This window comes from Xyrauchen texanus, chromosome 17 (genome assembly GCF_025860055.1).
Source record: "Xyrauchen texanus isolate HMW12.3.18 chromosome 17, RBS_HiC_50CHRs, whole genome shotgun sequence".
Lineage (NCBI taxonomy): Eukaryota > Metazoa > Chordata > Actinopteri > Cypriniformes > Catostomidae > Xyrauchen > Xyrauchen texanus.
The window spans coordinates 32,698,706-32,720,235 of NC_068292.1; the positions used below are offsets into that span (position 1 = coordinate 32,698,706).

At 40.7% G+C, this 21,530-nt stretch overlaps 1 protein-coding gene across 7 annotated transcripts in view; it reads right to left on the reverse strand.

Annotated features, from left to right (window-relative positions):
- Positions 1–21,530, reverse strand: part of ptprub (protein tyrosine phosphatase receptor type Ub) — a 309,428-nt gene that overhangs the window by 49,405 nt on the left and 238,493 nt on the right. For 5 of the 7 annotated variants that reach the window (XM_052147302.1, XM_052147305.1, XM_052147303.1 and 2 more), the window contains exons 14-17: positions 14,550–14,688; positions 12,751–12,780; positions 12,364–12,524; positions 7,379–7,566 (exon numbers count right to left, since the gene is read on the reverse strand). In XM_052147302.1, the coding sequence (XP_052003262.1) occupies positions 7,379–7,566; positions 12,364–12,524; positions 12,751–12,780; positions 14,550–14,688 (518 nt within the window). The remainder of the gene's footprint in view (positions 1–7,378; positions 7,567–12,363; positions 12,525–12,750; positions 12,781–14,549; positions 14,689–21,530) is intronic. The other 2 variants (XM_052147307.1, XM_052147306.1) reach the window with 1 other exon arrangement.

The window sequence follows — 21,530 nt, forward strand, 5'->3', positions numbered from 1 at the left end:
AAAACAGCTATGACAAGCCAAAGCAGTGAGCAGGACGAACAGCATCCTCTGTGGTGCCACCATCACCTGCAGTGTCCTACCACACGTCTGTGAAGCCGCTGTTGTAATAGATGGCCGGCGAGAAGTTTGGGCGATACCAGCAGCTATCCGATCCTCCAGCCAAAAAGCATCCAATCCACAGCAAGACCGTCCGAGCACAGAGCTTGAGTCTATGCAACTCTTCCGTGGCAGGCCAATGGTAGTTAGAAGAAGAGGCAGGTGGATCAGAAAATTCCGTGATTTACAGCCGATCGTCCAGCGGAGATGGCCGATGCAGTATTGCACTTACAAGCCAGACTCTTCCACAGTACGCCAACGTTGAAGGAATGAAGTGTAGGCAGGGGGTTCGGGCGAACCCCGCGATTAACGGCTGATCGTCCAGCCGAGAGCAGTCGATCCCAACCCGCCGAAGGCCGTCCGACTACCCCGATGTTCAGTCTGTGAGGGCCATGCTATCTGTTGCAGGGCTCCCTGTTCTTCTATTCTATTCTATTTGCAAAAGGAATGTTTGGAAGAATAACATTTATATTTCCTATTGACACACTAAAGTAGCAGATAAATAACCATCTTAAGACAAATGCTTTTGTGAAACATCTTATGTGCCTAAGACTTTTGTACAGTACTGTATATGCTTTGCAAAACTGATCCTCGTATCCGAAATCGCACAAGCAAGAATAATAACTTAAATTTGTAAGCGTGCATTTGATGTCACAAATTTAATTGTCACTCAAATTTATAATCAAGCTTTCGTGGCTACAAAAATTTTGTTTGAAAACACTGTTGAAACTTTTCTCATGTACTGTGTAAAATTTAAACTGTTACATGTATGCACTTTTAAAACCTCCAAACCACTCCCTCTTTTCTGATTTTCTTCTATATCCGTCTATTTCAACCCTAAAGATACTGTCAATATGTTCTGATCAATGGACAGTACTTGCAGTCCATTGGGAAATAAAGCTTATGAAACTCTGTCCTCAAATTTCTGTGGTCTTTTAAACCCCGTTTCTTTTTTTCCGCTTATGAGGCACAAAGACACTGACCTCAAACACACACACACACACACACACACACACACACACAGTCACTATGTCCAGGAGAGTGTGTATTGATTTTTGAGCTGAATCCGTTTCACACTAGGGGGGAGAGTTTAATGAGTCTACAAGCTGAGCTCCAGAGAGGCGGCCGGTGCCAAAACTCTGATTATGTGGAGAGATGTTTTGTCTCGTAGCTCTGTGGACAACAACAGATAGAGGAGAGTCAACAGTGCATACGAGTGTGGCTGAGAGGAGACACTTGAGCCGCACTTCGAGGAGAGAAAATTAGCCACGGAGGAGGACTGGGAGAGGGATTGAGGAATGGAAGAGGGTTAGAAAGAAAGATAGAGTTTTTACACTCTAGTGCACTAATGCTGAGGGGCTATATGACCTCTCCTTTCATCTCAATATGTTACTCTTCAGTGCAAAGAGTAATATAAGCCTGTCTATGAAGAACAACTCAAACTTACTGTACATCCAACACACAGCTCGCCTAGTTAGCTAAGTCACAAAAGTGGCTAAATGCTACATAAACAACAGTATAACAGACTGACTGCATTAAGCTTGTATGTGCTGTTTTTTTATTTTATTATTAGTTTTTTTTAGCTGGGCATGAAAACAGTTGTGAATGTGTCGTATTGTTTAGAGATGATTAGAGTACGTGACTGTGTGTAAACGTGTATTTGTGCGTGGGTAGAGATGGTCTTATTGTATCCGTATGTGTGTTTGTGATGGGATTCTTAGCACAGGTGTGTTTTGACAAGGCTCTGGAACCAAGGATCTGCAAACTGAAAGTTCTGGGACTTGGAGATCTCCCAGCAAGACATTTGTTTGCACGACATGTCCTTTCACCATGGCAACAGCAGCTCACAAATAGCACACATTCTAAGCATCACCAAAGCACAAGTGTATTTTGATCTCTATAAATGAATCAGAGCAAGCTTAATACTATAATGACAGAAACCTCTTGCTCAAACCTTGCTTTCAAACAGATTAAAACCAAACTAGCCCGATGGATGCGGTTTTCTCTGAATTCAAATGAAAATTGGGGTCATTTCTGTTGAACATTTTTGAAACAACACGTTTACTACATGGAGAAGTTACTTCAAAAATTCATTTTCGGCTTGACTGTGGTGAGATTAATAATAATTATAATAATAATAATAATAAAAAAAAGCAGTTCACAACTTGCAAAATAAACACAAGGATATCTAAAGACAAGCCTAGGCCTTAGACAGTGTGCCCATGGAACATCCGATGTACATTGCGTACAAAAATGGCAAGAGTTGGCTGAAATTAGAGTAAATAAAATAAAACCTGGTTAGTCACTCTACATGTCGGTAAGGGAGCCCCTTTCTCTCTAAGCGGGTGATTTTTGGCCAGAATTAGCTACAATGTAGATTACACTATACAGATCAAAACTAAAAGGGCTTTTCCACTGCACGGTACAACTTGACTCGACTCTGCTCACTTTTTGGGGGTTTTCCACTGTGGATAGTACCTGGCACCTGGTACTTTTTTTAGCACCACCTCGGTCAAGGTTCTAAACGAGCCGATAATAAATGTGACGTCAAAACCCTGCAGATCACTGATTGGTCAGAGAGAATCGTCACTACCGGCATCACTGGATTTGCGACATGGGACATCAACCCGCTAGTTTTAAAGATAACATCAATGATAGCAGTATCATTTGTTCACACGACTTTCGAATTGTAAAATGAAATCGCTGTGCACAAAACTACGCCATGGTCAATAAACAAGGCGCAGATGTTCCTCTCATTAGCGACGAACGAAACAACGCGAAACGAAAAATTCTTTCAGGAAATGTCTCAGCTGTTGGCCGCACATGGCTACCAACAGTGTAGGGAAAAGTAAAAAAAAATACAAAGTGAATACAGAACCATCAAAGACCACAACAGCCGGAGTGGTTCAAACAGAAGAAAGTGGAAGTGGTTCGACCAAATGGACGCTATCTATGGCAATGGGAGGGAGAGTGCACTGTACTCGGCCACAGCGTTATTGGAGTCCATGATGGAGGATGGTACGTTTTGTTAAGTTAACTCTATATTCTGCTTCTAAAACAACCAGGCCAATTTAACTGTTACACTTGTGTAAAATCACCATGCAACCACTGTTTTAAAAAGCACAATGGTTTCGTAGCTAACAGCTAGCGGTCATGTTATTGTTTATGGTCAGTAATGTTTGTGTCACGTTTAAGATGATGTCACGGAAGTAGAGGTGGCACAACTATGATGATCAGCCTATAATCCCACCCACGTTGAGGCGGCACTAAACTGCAATGGAAAAGCAAGCTCAGAAAAGTAAAGGGAGCAGAGTCGAGTCGAGTCGAACCGTAACGTGCAGTGGAAAAGTGCCATAAATCTACATGGCAAAAAAGTATTTTGTCTTGTTTTCCAGTAAAATTATCAAAACATTCTTAAAAAGTTATTTATTTACTTTGCAAGCAAACTTCCAAAAGATAAATGCTTAAAACGAGAAGACAAAAACTGTTTGCCAATGGGGTAAGAAAAATAAACTTAATTCAGAAGAAAAACAAGTTTATTTTTCTTATCCCATTGCCAATTTTGTTGTTGTTGTTTAAGTCTAAAATACACTTAATTGTATCATATTTCTCTTGAAACAAGACAAAATATCTTATGCCATTTTGCTTGACAAGTAAATAAATCACATTTTGAGAAGGTTTAAATTAATTTATATGGCCTGCCGCACACAAGGGGACTGAGTGGCGCCAGTTTGATGAGGATGTTGATGCTACCCTTGAAGCGGGGAAGTGGATCAGCGACTCCAGTTGATGTGCACTTTGATCATCAGCATCGGTGCTGAAAGATTTGGCATGAAACAACCAAAAGCCAGCAGCACAGCTAGGCCAAACCGGCGCGAGATTAAGATCACCCAGCTCAGGAAAGAACTACGGTCTCTAAAGCAGCAGTTCAGGAAGGCAAGAGAAGAGGACAGACCAGCCCTCACAGAGCTCCGGAACATCATACGACAGAAGCTTATCTCACTCCGACGCGCAGAGTGTCATAGGGAGAGGGCTCGCAAGCGGACTGCCTGCATAGCAAATCCCTTTGGATTCACTAAACAGCTGCTTGGGCAGAAGCGGAGCGGGACCCTCACATGCCTAGAAGAGGAAATCAACCGACACCTCAGTGACACCTACAGTGACCGTAGGAGAGAGGAAGACCTGTCCCCCCTTGGAGAGCCAATTACACCACCAGACCCATCCATCCAGTTTAACAACAAAGAGCCCACCCTGGCAGAAGTCCGGGATATAGTCAGATAGGCGCAGACAAGTTCAGCTCCAGGGCCGATTGGAGTGCCATACAAAGTATACAAGCATTGCCCGAGACTCCTGCAGAGGCTATGGAGACTCATCAGGGTAGCATGGTGGAGGGGGAAAGTAGCCAAGCAGTGGAGGCATGCAGAAGGTGTTTGGATATCAAAGGAGGAGAAGGCGAGTGACATCACGCAGTTCCGAACCATCACGCTGCTAAGTGTGGAAGGCAAAGTCTTTTTCAAGATCCTTGCAAACCAGCTTACTGAGTACCTCCTGAGGAATTCCTATATAGACACCACAGTGCAGAAGGGAGGCGTTCTAGGCGTGCCAGGCTGTATAGAGCATACCGGAGTGATCAACCAAGTTAATCCGTGAAGCAAAGGAAAACCGAGGCGACCTGTCAGTCTTCTGGCTTGACCTTGTGAATGCTTAAGGATCCATTCCACATAAGCTGGTGACAAAAACCTTGGCAGCATACCATGTCCCAGAGAAGATCCAAGAACTCATTCGGGACTACTACGGCAGCTTCAGTTTGAGAGTCACCTCCGGGACAATAACATTGGCATGGCATCGCCTAGAGAAAGGCATCATTACTAGTTGCACCATTTCAGTGGTGTTGTTCGCCCTGGCAATGAATATGCTCATCAAGTCAGCAGAAGTGGAATGCAGGGGCCCCTTGTCCAGATCTGGTATTCGCCAACCTCCTATACGAGCGTTTATGGATGATCTAACAGTCACATCAACTTCAGTGACAGGATGCCGCTGGCTGCTTCGTGGGCTGGAGAGGTTCATCACGTGGGCAAGGATGGCTTTCAAGCCAGCCAAATCCATGTCCTTGGTCCTGAGGAAGGGGATAGTGGTCGATAAGTATCGCTTCCACCTGGAGGGATTCCTAGTTCCATCAGTGTCCAAGAAGATCTCCTGGGGAAGATCTTCGATGGAACCCTGAGAGACACCGCGGCAGTCCAGTCAACACAGAGGGAACTGAAATCATGGCTGTCACCAGTGGACAAGTCAGGACTCCCAGGAAAGTTCAAAGCATGGATCTATCAACACGGAATCCTGCCAAGACTCCTTTGGCCACTGCTGATATACAAAGTCCCGATAACCACCATGGAGAGCTTTGAGCGAAACAGCAGTTCCTTCGCAGGTGGCTGGGCCTACGAAGAGCCTTAGCAGTATTGCTCTATATGGGCACACAAACAAGCTGCAGCTTCCCTTCACCGGACTGACAGAGGAGTTTAAAATCACCAGAGCCAGGGAGGTCCTACTTTACAGGGACTCATCTGGCATCACAGTGAGAACTGGAAGGATGTGGTGGGCTCAGGAGGCAGTTGAGCAGGCAGAAGCAAGGCTGAGACATGGTGTCTTGGTAGGTTCTGTGGCAGTCGGACGAGCAGGGCTTGGTAGGCATACAAGACCCCGCTATGACAAAGTGCAGGGGAGTGAGAGACGGCAGCTGGACCAGGAGGAGATTCGTGCTGAGGTAGAGGAGGAGCGCCACAGTAAGACAGTGGCCATGCGTCAGCAGGGAGCTTGGACGACCTGGGACCATGCATCTACCAAAGATCACCTGGACAGAAATTTGGAAGTCAGAACCAGCGAGACTCAAATTTCTGATTCAGTCAGTATAAGATGTCCTCCCAAGCCCATACAATCTGCATACTTGGGGTCTTGTGGAAACTTCAGCATGCCCACTGTGTCTGGCAAGATGTTCTCTAGAGTACATCCTGAGCTTTTGCCCAAAAGCCCTGGGAGAGGGGAGGTACACATGGCACCATGACCAGGTGTTGAAGGCAGTAGCGGATATCATTTGCACAGAGCAAACAGCAGCTCCCAGCAAGGCACAACATCGCCTTCGTCAGGGCAGGGGAGAAAACGCAGGCAGAGCGGAAGACCTCAACAGGGCTGCTAGCAACGGCTCATGACTGGCAGCTGAAAGTGGACCTCGGGAGACAGCTGATGTTCCCAGAGCACATTGAGAAAACAAGACTCAGGCCAGACGTGGTCTTAACATCTGACTCCTCAAAGCAAGTAGTGATCCTGGAACTTACAGTCCCCTGGGAAGACCGCATAGAGGAAGCCAATGAGTGGAAGAGGGCCAAACACCTTGAGCTGCTAGAGGCCTGTAGAGGGAATGGATGGAAGGCCCGCTCTGAGCCTATCGAGGTGGGCTGCAGGGGATTTCCAGGGCAGTCTCTGCACCGGGCACTAAGGCTCCTTGGCATCAGTGGGTTGTAGGAAAGAAAAGCTACCAGGAACATCACTGAAGCTGTGGAAAAAGCTTCAAGGTGGTTGTGGATCAAGAGGGATCCATGGTGTAGCGTGCCGCTTGGACACAAGCTGGGGACTGATCATCCCCGGTTGGGTCACCCAGGTGAGTGTGTCTGATGATTAGACCCGAAACACCCGACGACCCTGGGTTCATCACTGATGATGTGTCCAATCCGCATCATCTACATACAGATGGTGTTTCTGTAAACAAAAATAAAATAGGAAAACAAAACAAAAATACTAATCTTGTCTGTTTAAGGGTTAATTCACTCAAAAATAAAGAATATGTCATTATTTATTAACTCTCAGCACAAAAGGGAACACGAAAGTTTATGTTAGGCCGAACGTTATTGACTGACAGCCTTAGTCACCATTCACTTTCAATGTATGGAAAAAAGATCCAATGAAAGTGAATGGGCAAAGTGAGAGGAAAGTGAGAGGCAATCAGTCCCTAATACTCTCACTAACATCTTCTTTGGCAGAGTTGTTCATAGAAGAAAAAAGTTATTCAGTTTTGGAAAAACATGAGGGTGAGTAAATTATGACACAATGTTATATGCCTTCAATCAACATCTGAGATATCAACCCATTCAATCAACATCTGAGATATCAACCCATTCAATCAACATCTGGGATATCAACCCATTCAATCAACATCTGGGATATCAACCCATTCAATCAACATCTGAGATATCAACTCATTAAGATTTGATTGATACGCTGACACACCCACCTCATACTCCTGTTTAAAGCCATAACCCTCTGCTGTTTTCATTTGATTGATGTGTTGCAGGAGATCAGCCACCCGAACTGCTGGGTGAAGCTGACCCGTGTGATAGGGTGATCCTTTACGCCCACATTGTCTTCTGGGAGATCCACCCAGCAGACTACTGGACTCATTCATGGAGCTCCGTGGATCGCCTTAGTGACACAAACCAAGAATTTCTGAATGAACAATCCCTTTTGGAAATTGTATATATAAAATGAACACAAGCATAATGTATCTGCACAACAGTAATCAGATCATACATCCTAGAAAAAGTTTTATAAAATGATTAATAAGGATTTTATAAAAACAACAAAAGTCTAAACAAGTATAATGGGGTTAATCTAAGAATTATCATTCCCATACGGCACTTCATCTTCTGTGTTTATAATTAGTATTCATAAATATGATCACGGAGCAATTATGAATTCATGACTAGGGCTGTGTATTCAAATAAATTAGCAGCCTGCTACTCATTTCTCAACGGCAATAAGGAAGAGGAAATGCAGACAGTACATTCCACGCAGTAGACACTTGAAATGTAGCGAGACAGCTCTGAGACGTGCCATTAAAACTTCATTTTGATCAAGAGATCTCTCTCTTTGAGACATCAACTATTCAGTGCCTATGGAGTCAGATACCTTTGAAACTAATATTATTAGAAGTTTTCAGTCTTTTTAAATTTTTTGCCTGCTCTAATTTCTACCATATTGAAAATCTCGGCCATGATGCCTTTAAAACACAAGTCATATAAAAACTAGTATATTTTTAAAGGGATAGTTCAACCAAAAATTTAAATTGTCATAATTTACTCGTCCTAATGTTGTTCCAAACCTGATTGAGTTTCTTTCTTCAATGCAACACAAAAGGATATGTTAGGAAGAATGAACATTCACTTTCATTGTATGGAAAACTATGCAATGAAAATTAATGGTGACTATGACTAAAGGCGGGTGCACACTGTACGATTTATAATAGTCCTTTACGATTGTTGCTTGTCAGACTGTACATTATGAACGCATCGATATTGCCTTGGCACAATGTGCAACATTATGTCAGACTGCACAATAAACATCGTAGCCGACTGTGGTCCCAATCGTCACAATCACTGAACGTGGCTCACATACGGGAGTGTAACAGGAGCGAAATAGCGAAAGAGCGAAATTTACCCAGAACACGGAGGAGCATTTTTTTTCTCTCTAAAAGTCAGGACATCAGCATTTCCATTGCTCCAATACCACTCCATCACAAGCATAGTTTTACATTTGCAAGAAAGAGTTTTACATTTACATGAAAGATTGATTTTGTCAAATAGGCCTATAATAAGACAGCTTGATCACAAATACAGAAAATTACAGATGTTGAGAATAAACGTGAGAGCGGGAGGTTGCCTACAATAATAATGAGCTACCACAAGCAAATATTCATTGTGGAAACAAATCAATTTTAAATTCTCTGTTCACATTGGAGAAAACAAAAAAGGTGTGTTATAGTGTGTCTTTCTCCTCTTTTAGATTAGTAAACTTTCGGCCACGCAAAATATTGAAAATTCATAAGGGCTGATAATATATCACGCTTGCAAATAACCTATGGAAGATGCATTTCTATAATTGTATCCAAATGTATTTGCTGATTTGGATTTAAAAGTCCCATAAATTAAGTTTTTGTATTGTTTTTGTATTGTTGTGCACTGGAAGCTCCTGTCACCAAGACAAATTCCTTGCATGCGTAAGCATAATTTGCAATAAAGCTTATTCTGACTCTGAAATACTTACTAGTATAAATTGTTCAATTTATCTATTTTATTTTATTTTATTTATTTATTTAGAAATAAAATTGGAATCATTTATTGATTTTCATTTTGTAGCCTAAGCTCTCTATTTATTTAATTCAGATAAATAAAAATAATGTTTTCATATTGCTGATGTGTTACACTTTCCTCCAAGTATTTGCTTATTTATTTATCAAAACATTTTATATAAAATGAAAAGAAGTAAATATATTGAAAGTGCTTGAGTAGAGTGATAACTGGGCACAAATGTTGCTATGGTGGTGCAAACACGGAGCAGGTTTCTTTCCAGTGTGAGAGAGGAGTGGAATATCGCATCAGGCCGTCGTAATAGCAGTCACACTATAAGGCTGCGATGTAAAATTTCAGACACTGCCAAAACTTTGTCGGAGGCTGAAGATCATCGCAAAGGCTATTAATTGACCGTTGGTGAACATGTCACACTGAACGTTGTAAGATTTCCGATTTTGCCCTGCGAAGAGAGAAATCCTTTTGGATTCATTAATGTATCTCAGACGGCAGAATTATGGCCAGAGTTGTACAGTGTACAGCTGCCTTAACACAGCCAAAGATTTCCTTTTGTGTTTCACAGAAGAAGAAAAAAGTATAATTGGTTTGGAATGACATGAGGGTGAGTAAAAGATGACAGAATTTTCAGTTTTGGGTGGAATCTCACTGTTAGTGTACTTTATGTTCAGTAAAGTTTGAGGTATGCAATTTTCTCTTTTTCTCCTACTGGATTTATGTATATATATATATATCATGATTTATGCCCTTCCACCAGGGTAGATTAGGTGCTATATTAGAACTTATGTGAATCTGTGGATAGTAACACTTCTTATATTTCAGAGCTGAGATAGAGTAAGAGCTTACAGAGGGACCATGGTTTTGATGAAGCTTTCACACAGCCTACAAATGAGTAGAAATTAACAGGAGGTGACTTGAGCCTCACTTTAACTGTATGTCTCTGCAAGTATCCAACTGTTCATTTGTTCTTTCTTGTCAGTGCCTGTCATTCTTGCTTGTAGCACCTGCGAGTTTGTGCCGTGTGCGCCGCAGGATGTTGTGTATTAAAAGTGTAATAAAAACATAATTCTTATACTGTTAAAAAGGATTTAATTATTATGTTAAAACAACATGTTTGTTTCCATCCAATTGACAGGTCACTATAATTTCAGGCATTTCTAATCGACATAATGACTTTTCAGAGTTTGAACGATTTCTTTCATTAGTTTAATTATAAGTCAATTCAGAGTGGTTGGATTCAACACTCTAAGTTACTTGTGTGGTGAAAATGTAAAGGCCATCATTTTAACCCCAAAATAATTAAATGACAACATGTACTCACCGTTTGTTGTTCCAATACCCTATGACTTTCTTTCTTTTGTGAAAAAGAAGATGTAGTTAGGACACTGCTGTAAATAACTATTATAAATAAGGACATACACTCACCTAAAGGATTATTAGGAACACCTGTTCAATTTCTCATTAATGCAATTATCTAATCAACCAATCACATGGCAGTTGCTTCAATGCATTTAGGGGTGTGGTCCTGGTCAAGACAATCTCCTGAACTCCAAACTGAATGTCAGAATGGGAAAGAAAGGTGATTTAAGCAATTTTGAGCGTGGCATGGTTGTTGGTGCCAGACGGGCCGGTCTGAGTATTTCACAATCTGCTCAGTTACTGGGATTTGCACGCACAACCATTTCTAGGGTTTACAAAGAATTGTGTGAAAAGGGAAAAACATCCAGTATGCGGCAGTCCTGTGGGCGAAAATGCCTTGATGATGCCAGAGGTCAGAGGAGAATGGGCCGACTGATTCAAGATGATAGAAGAGCAACTTTGCCTGAAATAACGACTCGTTACAACTGAGGTATGCAGCAAAGCATTTGTGAAGCCACAACACGCACAACCTTGAGGCAGATGGGCTACAACAGCAGGAGACCCCACAGGGTACCACTCATCTCCACTACAAATAGGAAAAAGAGGCTACAATTTGCAAGAGCTCACCAAAATTGGACAGTTGAAGACTGGAAAAATGTTGCCTGGTCTGATGAGTCTCGATTTCTGTTGAGACATTCAGATGGTAGAGTCAGAATTTGGTGTAAACAGAATGAGAACATGGATCCATCATGCCTTGTTACCACTGTGCAGGCTGGTGGTGGTGGTGTAATGGTGTGGGGGATGTTTTCTTGGCACACTTTAGGCCCCTTAGTGCCAATTGGGCATCGTTTAAATGCCACGGCCTACCTGAGCATTGTTTCTGACCATGTCCATCCCTTTATGGCCACCATGTACCCATCCTCTGATGGCTACTTCCAGCAGGATAATGCACCATGTCACAAAGCTTGAATCATTTCAAATTGGAATTCTTGAACATGACAATGAGTTCACTGTACTAAAATGGCCCCCACAGTCACCAGATCTCAACCCAATAGAGCATCTTTGGGATGTGGTGGAACGGGAGCTTCGAGCCCTGGATGTGCATCCCACAAATCTCCATCAACTGCAAGATGCTATCCTATCAATATGGGCCAACATTTCTAAAGAATGCTTTCAGCACCTTGTTGAATCAATGCCACGTAGAATTAAGGCAGTTCTGAAGGTGAAAGGGGGTCAAACACAGTATTAGTATGGTGTTCCTAATAATCCTTTAGGTGAGTGTATATGGCAGAATGTAAGCCTCAATCACCATTTATTTTCCATGGAAAAAACATGCACTGAAAGTTAATGTTGATTGAATATGAACTCCTTATTAATAGGAGTTATTCATAGCAGTGTCCAAACTCCACTTTTCAATACAGTGAAAGTGAATGGTAACCACGGCTGTCAAGCTAGATTTTCAAAGCAAGATTTTCAGTGAATAATGACTCAAATTTAACAAACATAGCTACTGAATTGCTTCAAATGATTTGAAAATTCATATGGACTACTTTCATGAGGCTTTCATGGTGCCTTTTTTGTCCTTTTTGGAGCTTGACAGCCTCTGGTCCCCATTCACTCTCATTGAATAGAAGAACACAGACACATCGTGAATATGAGTAAATTATGTCAGAATTAACATTTTTGTGTGTACTATCTCTTTAAGATGTCAATGAAACTTTTCAAGTTGAAGTGGGTTGAAATTTTGCAGAGTGTGAGCGCATATGTCATGTCTTACTGCGGGTACTGCATGTGTGGGTGTCCATAAATGACAAGGCCATCCTCTCGTCCTCTTGCAGAGTGCTCTGATCAGTGAAACTGCGCTCCATGGAGCCCATCATATTACTCTTCTCTTGCCTGTATGTAATGGGGGTCTTATTTATGTTCCCCGGCTTCCTACTGTGGAGACAGAGAGAACAGGGTGACAAAAAGAGAGGGGGAGGTACAAAAAAGGAATGTGAAAGGAAAGGGGGAAATAAATGATCGGAATTAGGGGAGTTGTTGGAGAGAGAGAGAGAGAGAGAGAGAGAGAGAGAGATCATCACTCCACTGCCGTTCCCCCTCTAAAAAGCGCACAAAAAAGCCATGAGAAATGATGATGTGCAATGGAGAAGAAGCCACTTACGGATAATAAGAGTATGAGTAGTAATCCCTTCTGGAGAAGAAAAAAAAATAGAGGAAGAGAAGAAAGAGAAGAAGAAGAAGGGACATGAGATGCAAGCACTGGCAGAGCTCTGATTAGAATGAAAAATGGCAAGCCGTCAGCAGCTTGCATTTGCCATGAATGTAATGGAACACATGCAGCTAAGCACAAAACCTCAGCCAGAGCGGGAAATGGCGGCCTAATCTAAAAAACTGTCTTGTGGCTTTTTAACGAGTTAAACAAAGTGGCCTGCTGTGAGGTACTTTTATATTCACTCTTGGCTGTCGCAACTTCACGGCAGTTCCGTGGTGCAATTTAGCTCAACATCTGCAGTATTCAGAGTCGCTAAATTGTCCAATGAATCGCTTGGAGAACACTTCCATTTGCATCCACATTACACGTGTTAGAACTTTTGCATGCATCCATTTAGTAACACAATTTTGGGGCACATTTGGATATAATGGCTCAGCATTTTCTGTTTTTCCATGAGTGTACGATATCTCTCTATCTATTTCAGCAAAAAATATTCCCATTGCTAGCTGAGAGAGAAGCATTCCAATGACACTTAATCTCCGGTTGCATTGAGGGGTTGCAGCACTCAGATGTTTAGCTTATGTAAATATATATATATATATATGTATATATATATATATATATATATATATATATATATATATATATTGTCTTGTTTAACAGTAAAATTTTTTTTAATAAATACAAAATCTAAACATCTTTATAGCAAGATCAATTTACTTGAGAACCAAAAATGTGCAAGATAATTAGATAGTTATTGAGAGAATATGTCTTGAATTCATTTTTTTTAATTGCCATTGGCAAGATGTTTTATGCATAAATCTCTCCAATCGATATTGTTACATTTATGCTTAAAAAAAAGAAGAAAAAATACAACAACTCACCAATAGGTAAAGAAAAATAAGCTTCTTATTTTTAAAGTTTTAAGGATTTTAAAGATGGTCTACCAGGGCAACCTTGGCCCCAATGGCTTGTAGTCTATCTGATTAACCATCTAAACCAGCCTTGGCAGTGTTGAAACCATTTAAAACCAGCTACCATCAGATTTTCCAACAAATATAAACCAGTATAACAATTATAAAAAGAACAATCTAATCAACTGCTATTCATGCAGGTGAGACAATCACATGATAGAGAGATGACGAATGGCCTTAATCTGTTGTTGAAGATGAATCTTTAAGATGGTCATTGTGTAGATTCATCTTCTCCTATGAGGAACAAGATGCCTGTGTCTCTCATTTGCCACTGGATCTGATGACATTTTAAGAAGTGTGAGCTTCTTAGAAAGCACACTTTTTCCCGCCCAATTATTGGCTCATTTCTGGTTCAGTGCGGCAGCGGGCAGGGCCTAATTAAGTGAGTAATTGAATAGCATTTCTCTTTAATTAAATATTTCACACTCAGATAATCTCAGTAGATGAAAACCCGTGGCATTCTCTCCACCGAGAATGTGAGAGAGAATACCTGGGTGCCCTTCGACTGAGCCGTATAATCTAAGCAGTAAACCTTAATGGGCTGGTTTAAGTTAGTCATAGCTGAACACACTAAAGGCTGGTTTCTCAGGAACAGATTAAGCATCATTTGAAAGGCATTACAAAGACATACTGTACTTGAAAACTGCCCATGGACTTGAGTCAGTGACTACAAATTCAAAGTCATTTTTGTTTTGCTTCCCATCAACAACCCAAGACATGATTTAAGCAAAGCGTGTTTGGCTCTCAGGTCTTCATTCTGACTGAAAAACTCACCCTTTTTTGATGATTATGATAATGGCCCCCAGTAGTAGAATTAGGACCACCAGCCCACCGGCACATACTCCCAGGATCAGTCCCATCTCCTCTGAGCGCTGCGTGACCTCCAGAGCTCGCTGGTGGTCTTTACAGGCAGCTGGAAAACACAAACATACACGTCAGCATATTTAAAGACCAAATAGGCATAGGACCTATAATAAATTAACATACTGCATAAATTGGCAAACAAAGCACATTCATTCATACAGTTCAAATCCAAAGGAATACTTGGGAACCCCTGCTGAATAAAATAGGTCATATTAGCTTTGACTGAGCATTGTACAAACTGATCAACAACTTCAGGCAGTATTTTGGAGCATAGTTAAATAGCTCAGTCAGATCTTTTACAGCTTAGCCAAGGTGGGCTACCAGCTCTTCCCATCATATTGAAAAGACCAGCATTTTGGCATCTCCAGCATGGGACACTGGTGTGTTGGTATCCCTACAAGGCTTTTTTACTTGCTTAACCAGCAAGACTTCACTGGTCAACCATTTTTAGACCAGCACCTAACCAGAACTAACCAGCATAAACCAGCCTAGAAACCCATACTAGTCTAAGCTGGTCTTTTTAGCAGGGCAGGTTGACCAAGATGGTCTATTAGGTTTATGATGGTTGCTCATTTGCTTGGACCATCTAATGACCTGCTTTGACGAGCTAGAAACCACACAGAACCAGTTCCCAACTATCAAGATGGTTTTATCTGGACTTTTTAGCAAGTTTAGCAGAAAAAAGGGGTTTTCAGATTGACAAAACAGAAAACTAAAGACATGTAGCTCTCCACCGACAGAAGGGGAAAAACAAGAAAGACGTGGAAATGCACCAACAATCTACCGGTACAGTTACAGTAACAACCCAAAAGGTATGCATGGATAAAGGCCCAAGGTTACAGAAATGAAAGAACTCTTAAAATGCTGAGGGCTCTTTCAATCTCTCATCTTGAGAGCCAGAGTTTCTCATTACTACTGTACCACACAGATTGTATGCGTCCTCAGCGGCGCAGGCACCAACTGCACCCAGACAACTATTTATCCCCAGCACCTGTCTCTATTGACAGCGAGCGAGAAGGGGTCATTTCACAATGTGAAACTCCAGGAGAGAGCATGACTCTCTGTCACACTGGAGAATGAGACCGTGTGATCCAAGACTGAGCAAAGAGAAAGTGTACATATGCAATGGAGCCTGAGGCAAATTGCCCTGACCTAAACTGGCAGCAGCTGGGCTATTTATACTCATATTACACACACACACATGCTTGGATATTGTGAATATGGGGATAATGTTTTAATGATTTGTTCTGCTCTTTTCACGACAATACAAAATTAAAGTTTGATGAGCACTAAAAAGGTTTAAGAATTAAACTAAGGCAGCAGAAAATAAATGTTGTTATTCCAAATGACGGGGGAAATGGATTGATCGTCCTCAAAAATAGGGATGGGAATAGTCAGGAATTCATCACTTTGGTTCCGATTCCTCTTAATGGTTCTGATTCCGAAATGGTTCCATTTAGGATTCTTTTAGTACTCTTTTAGAAATAATTGTTTGGAAACAACATATGCAATACTTGTTGTATTTTTGCTTTCTGCAGCCGGATTCCAAATTAAAAACATAATTTCAGATTTCGACATACAAATCAGAAATAAATGTGATACAATTCTTGTAAAAGGATTGCTTACACAGACTTTGAGGCATACATGCAATCCACTAATTGATACGAACTATATATTGAACTATATATTAAATAAAATTTAAATACAAATTCTAAAATGTTGTGTTTTGCACACTGTAGATTGCAGTACTACCTCTGAATAGCTCTGCATGAAACATTGCCGGTAGTTATTCTGAGTATTCTGAATATTGCATGTTCGGGAACCGTTTACATCACTTAAACATTTTTGTTTTTAAATGGAACCGGTTCTGAACAAGAACCGGTCCTAGCTTCCCAACCCAACTAAGGCAATATGGTTTCTCTATTAGTTTTATAAATTATTTAATAACAGTTACACTTATATTCGCTTCATCCAGCTCCATATTTAAACTGTTATGGGAATATCACAGTGTGATCCCTCTTTTGAAAGATTTACATTTTTGGCACAAAGTACAAAAATACTAACCTTAACACTGAACCCAGAAACATTTCTAATTCAATTGGGTTGGCACAACATTTTTGTAAACAGAAAATGTCTTGGGTTATTCATATAATTCCTGATATGGTTCTAATGAGTCATTTGGCTCTATGGTTACATCAATTAGAACCATATCAGGGATTATGAGAGAAGACAAAGCCTTGAGATGCTGTGTCATTTATTATCAAGTGTCATTATGCAAACATTTTCCTCCAGGCAGGCTTTCAGCTGTTACACAATCCATTTAATTGGCAAAGGCAAGCAGGTGTGAGATGCAACAAATTACAACTCGTTGAAAAAAATGCGATACACATATGAAAACGTCCAGTGACATGGCCTAACATCCCCTTCCTGTGCAATAGCCTAAAGAAACTGAGTGTAATTTCCAACCACACTTTGGCTACAAATAACTTATTAAACTAATAGTGAGTTACTTTCTGACAAGACCATATCCATGCTTACCGGTAGTCAAAAGCACAGCATGAGGGAAGAGCGTCTTTGTCATGTTGAAGGAGTCTAGAGATCTGCTTACTTTCTGGGTCTGGTGTTAGCTCTTCTTTAAAGTCTCAGAGGCTTAAATGCTACAGGGCTCTGAGACAAAGAAAGTCAGCAAAGGCCTGAGGAAAGAGGTCTGCTGCAGGACTCCATGCAAGGCCAAAGCTAAAAATAAGTCATAAGCATGTGTAATGAGGGATGGGGGGCGGCGAGGAAAAGAGTTAGCTATGGTACTCTCTGCTCAATCAACAGCCCAGAGCAGTTTTAAAACTTCACGATTTTTCTGTAACAGCAATGGCTCACTCAGAATGGCAAAGAGACCGAAGGAGCTTTTGCTCGTGTCCACTTTCTGTTGACTGTGGTTATGGCAGTGGATTGTACAACAGAAAAAGGTATTTAAAGCAGTTGGGTGCATACTGTATACAGTAATAAACAACACTTAAGTTATGTGTGATTCTACGATACTCATGTTTGTACTATGAACAGCTCGTAAATATACTTTGAAACAGTATTTTTCGTATTTTACGGCATAAAATACCTACATATCATAACACTGCATGGGAGATTAAGAGTTGTTTAAGAGAATCAATCTTGAATGTTAGCGTATTTTTTCTTGGAGCATTTTTTCACTTGTTTTAAGAATAAAATATAAACCTCTATAAAAAGTAAGGCATAAAATACAGTAAGTAAAAAAATATCTGCCAATAGAACAAGAGAAAATACATAATACATTGCTTCAAATGTGTATTTGTTTTGTTTCAAGGATGTTTATGTGTTTTACTGGAAAACAAGACAAAGACTCTGATTCATAACACTGTTTGGCAGTGTTATACTGTATGCGAGTACAATACTCCATAAGAAACTCATGTAAATGAAGCCTTATGTGTAATCTATACCAAAACACCTAAATCATGAGATCTTAATGAGGTATAAAAATGTATTCATATGCATGAAATATAGATGGGAAAACATCCATTAAAATTTGATTCGAGCCTGATCAGATTTGTATCATCTTGCTGAGTTTCTTTTCAGAACATCAATTAAGCCAATCACAGGCATGAAATTTGTTTCAAGATTAAAGTGAGCACCTGCTGAGTGTACCCAAATGTGGAAATTAGCACTTTAAGTTACAATGAAAGTCTGTTTTTCTGTGAATATTGTCAAGGGACTGTTAATTAAACTGTCACCTGTACATTAAAAAGGGTGTCTCGGCAGCTTAGTTTTGTAAGACTGTAATTATGTTGCATTCTGTGCACATCAAGATATCAGTTGACCTCTGGACCATGATTTTTGATTAAAAGGACAAGGGCAATTATGTGGCTAATAAAATTCTACACCCACAATTACGTATTTTTAACACGCTATATTTCTTCTAGGATTTACAAATGACATTGGAAAAGCTCAAGCCACTGGAAATGACACAAATGAAAATGGAGGCACAGGATTTGGGTATTTTGAAGGCATAAGCTTTGGTACAAGAAAACAATATGCTTCTTGATAGAAAAAGGTTTTCAAGAAATCATCCATAGCCAAATCCCCTTTTGACTTAAAGGGTCAGTTCACCCAAAATAAACATTATTTTATCATGTACTCACCCACATACCATCCCAAATGCATACGACTGTCCATCTTCTGCTGAACAAAAACAAAGATTTTCAGAAAAAAAAAAACATCTCAGCTCTGTTGGTCCATTCAATGCAAGTAAATGGTGGCCAGAACACTCTGAAGGTCCATAAAGCACATAAATGCAGCATAAAACTAAGCTATAGGAATCCTGTGGCTAAATCCATGTCTTCAGAAGTGATCTGATAGGTGTGGGTGAGAAACAGATACTTTTTTATGTGATTTTTGGACCATCTAGAGTTCTGGCCACCATTCACTTGCATGTATGGACCTACAGAGCTGAAAAATTCTTCTAAAAATCTTTGTTTGTGTTCTGACGAAGAAAGAAATTCATACACATCTGGTATGGCATGAGGGTGAATAAATGAAGAGAGAATTTTCATTTTTGGGTGAACTAACCCTTTAAGCAAAAACAAGAACAATTTGCTCTAGTAACTCTACTACTCCGATAAGTATCAGACTTCTTAACAATAACTGACTTTATATCTAGATATTTCAAATGTTTATTTCTGTTCTTGTCATTCTTGTTGGTTGTATTTTTGAGTAATTGGATGCCTTTGTATATAGTTTTACAATGACAATTTACAATGTTTTTTTTTAATCGGATATCATTTCTGCATCGATTCAATCATTGTATTGTTATGCAGAAATACTCCAACTTAAATGATATAGACCTTTATGAGAGGTCCTCGATGAAATATTAATGGAACAGAGGGTGAAAATTATTGCAGCGGTTTCTTGTTTTCCTGTTTGTAAGGACTAATTTGATTAATCATTCTTTCCCATTTAACACCTAGGAGGAGTGGAAACAGCTCCATTCTGTTTGTCAATATGTTGGCAGGTGTTTAATCGCATCCCAACTGTGTTTATGCGCGATTGTGTCCATTTCTGTGCCCACTGAGCAGATGGATGATGAGACAGTCCTAAAATGTCCAATGTAGTCTCTTGGCTTCATGCTCGGAAGACAAGTCATCACCTAGTCTCAGATGGCACACCCACAGACCGTACGCCGTCCGTTCACTGAACGTCTGCTGCATATTGCACAGAAAAATAGACATTTAAAATCTAATCTGATCGGCTGACAGTCTATTTGGAAACAAAGTTGTCTTTACAAAGTACCAGGCTGATACATCAATCACTTTTGAGGGTAAAATACCTAGATTTGCCAAAGTTTCACAATGTTTCCCAGAGAGTTTCCCAGGCACTTTACTTAGATATCCGCTATCAGAACTGAGTATTTCCGTGAAATAGTCTGTACTTAGTCTATACACATTTTCCACAATCTTTCAATTGTTTTATATTAAGCCGTTCGCAGAGGTACCATTATTTTAATAATTTTTTCACACCAGTCTATTTTTGTGGTACAATCTTGTGACAGGGCGGAGGGCGGGGTGGGGTCGTGATTCTACACACCCCGTCCCTTATCAGGCTAATAAAGTCTCCGAGAGGGATCAAGGCAGACTGCGGAAGTTGGTGCGACAAGAGAGAGATCATTTACGGTCAGCTGACTGTCATGTGTGTAAAAGGGTTTAGAAGGGCAAGGAGTAGGCGAGAACCGGCTTAACAATATAAATAATAGTTTAATGAAAAACATAAACAAATGACACAAACACACACACATGACGGTCAGCTGACTGTAAACGATCTTTCTCTCATCGCACCACCTTCCGCAGTCGGCCTTTATCCCTCTTGGAGGCTTTATTAGCCTGAAAGGGACCAGGTGTGTATAATCACGACCCGGCCCCACCCTCCGCCCTGTCACAAATCTGTTCCAGAAAGTCACTTGTCATTGGAAGATCTCTTCTTGCCTAAGTGGTTCTTGCCCAGAATAATCTGCAATGTGGACCAAACCTTCTGCCCTGCAGTCATGCAAGACTAGTCGTCACCCTCAGTCAGGTTACTCAGTCTCTAAGTGAGGGCTTTTGGTCCACCAGGTTGATTTAACCATGAGACTCTGTTCACTAGCAACAAACGCTGTAGACTATAAATACTGCCCTACCTACACTCAGCAATGACAGCGTTTGATGAAGTGAAGTGTGATTCTTTCTTGTTGTCCTAACATGAATTCATGCCTCCTGAAGCCTTTCATCTTTCTCTGAGGGCTCTGACAGGTAGTGGCGTGTATTGACAGGCACAGGTGACTCCATCAGTGGTGTTTGAAGTGAAGGCCTTTCTCCCGGCTGGACATGGATCTGAGAACTGATCTGTCTGCCCTCGTGCTGCAGCGTGTCTGAACCGAGACTGGTCGACCAGGATAAATCTGCTTTGATACAGTTCACTCCCCTACTAGAGCACCCAAAATAAACATGATGAAACAGTGACCTGTTCTCCCTTACTGCTCTTGTCTCCTGAAATGGGAGGTATATATGGGAAGAAATGTGTAAATGTGTGCCTAGACACAAAGAGGTTGGGGATAAAATGTTATATTTCAAAGCATTTTAAGACTTAGTCTCACAATAATGTACTGTATCTGAATTCTCACATCAAGAATCTATGTGACCAAAATGGCAACTCAGAATGAGCCTATAACTTGTATCATTTGTAAAGATTTCCTAACAGATCTTTCATACAAATAGACTACAACAGTTTTCATGTATGTTATTAACTCAGGGAGTTCAGCACTTGATGTGCAAAGCATCAATTAAAGTCCAATAAAGATGAATGAGAAACAATTGAGTAAATGATTACAGTTGCAAT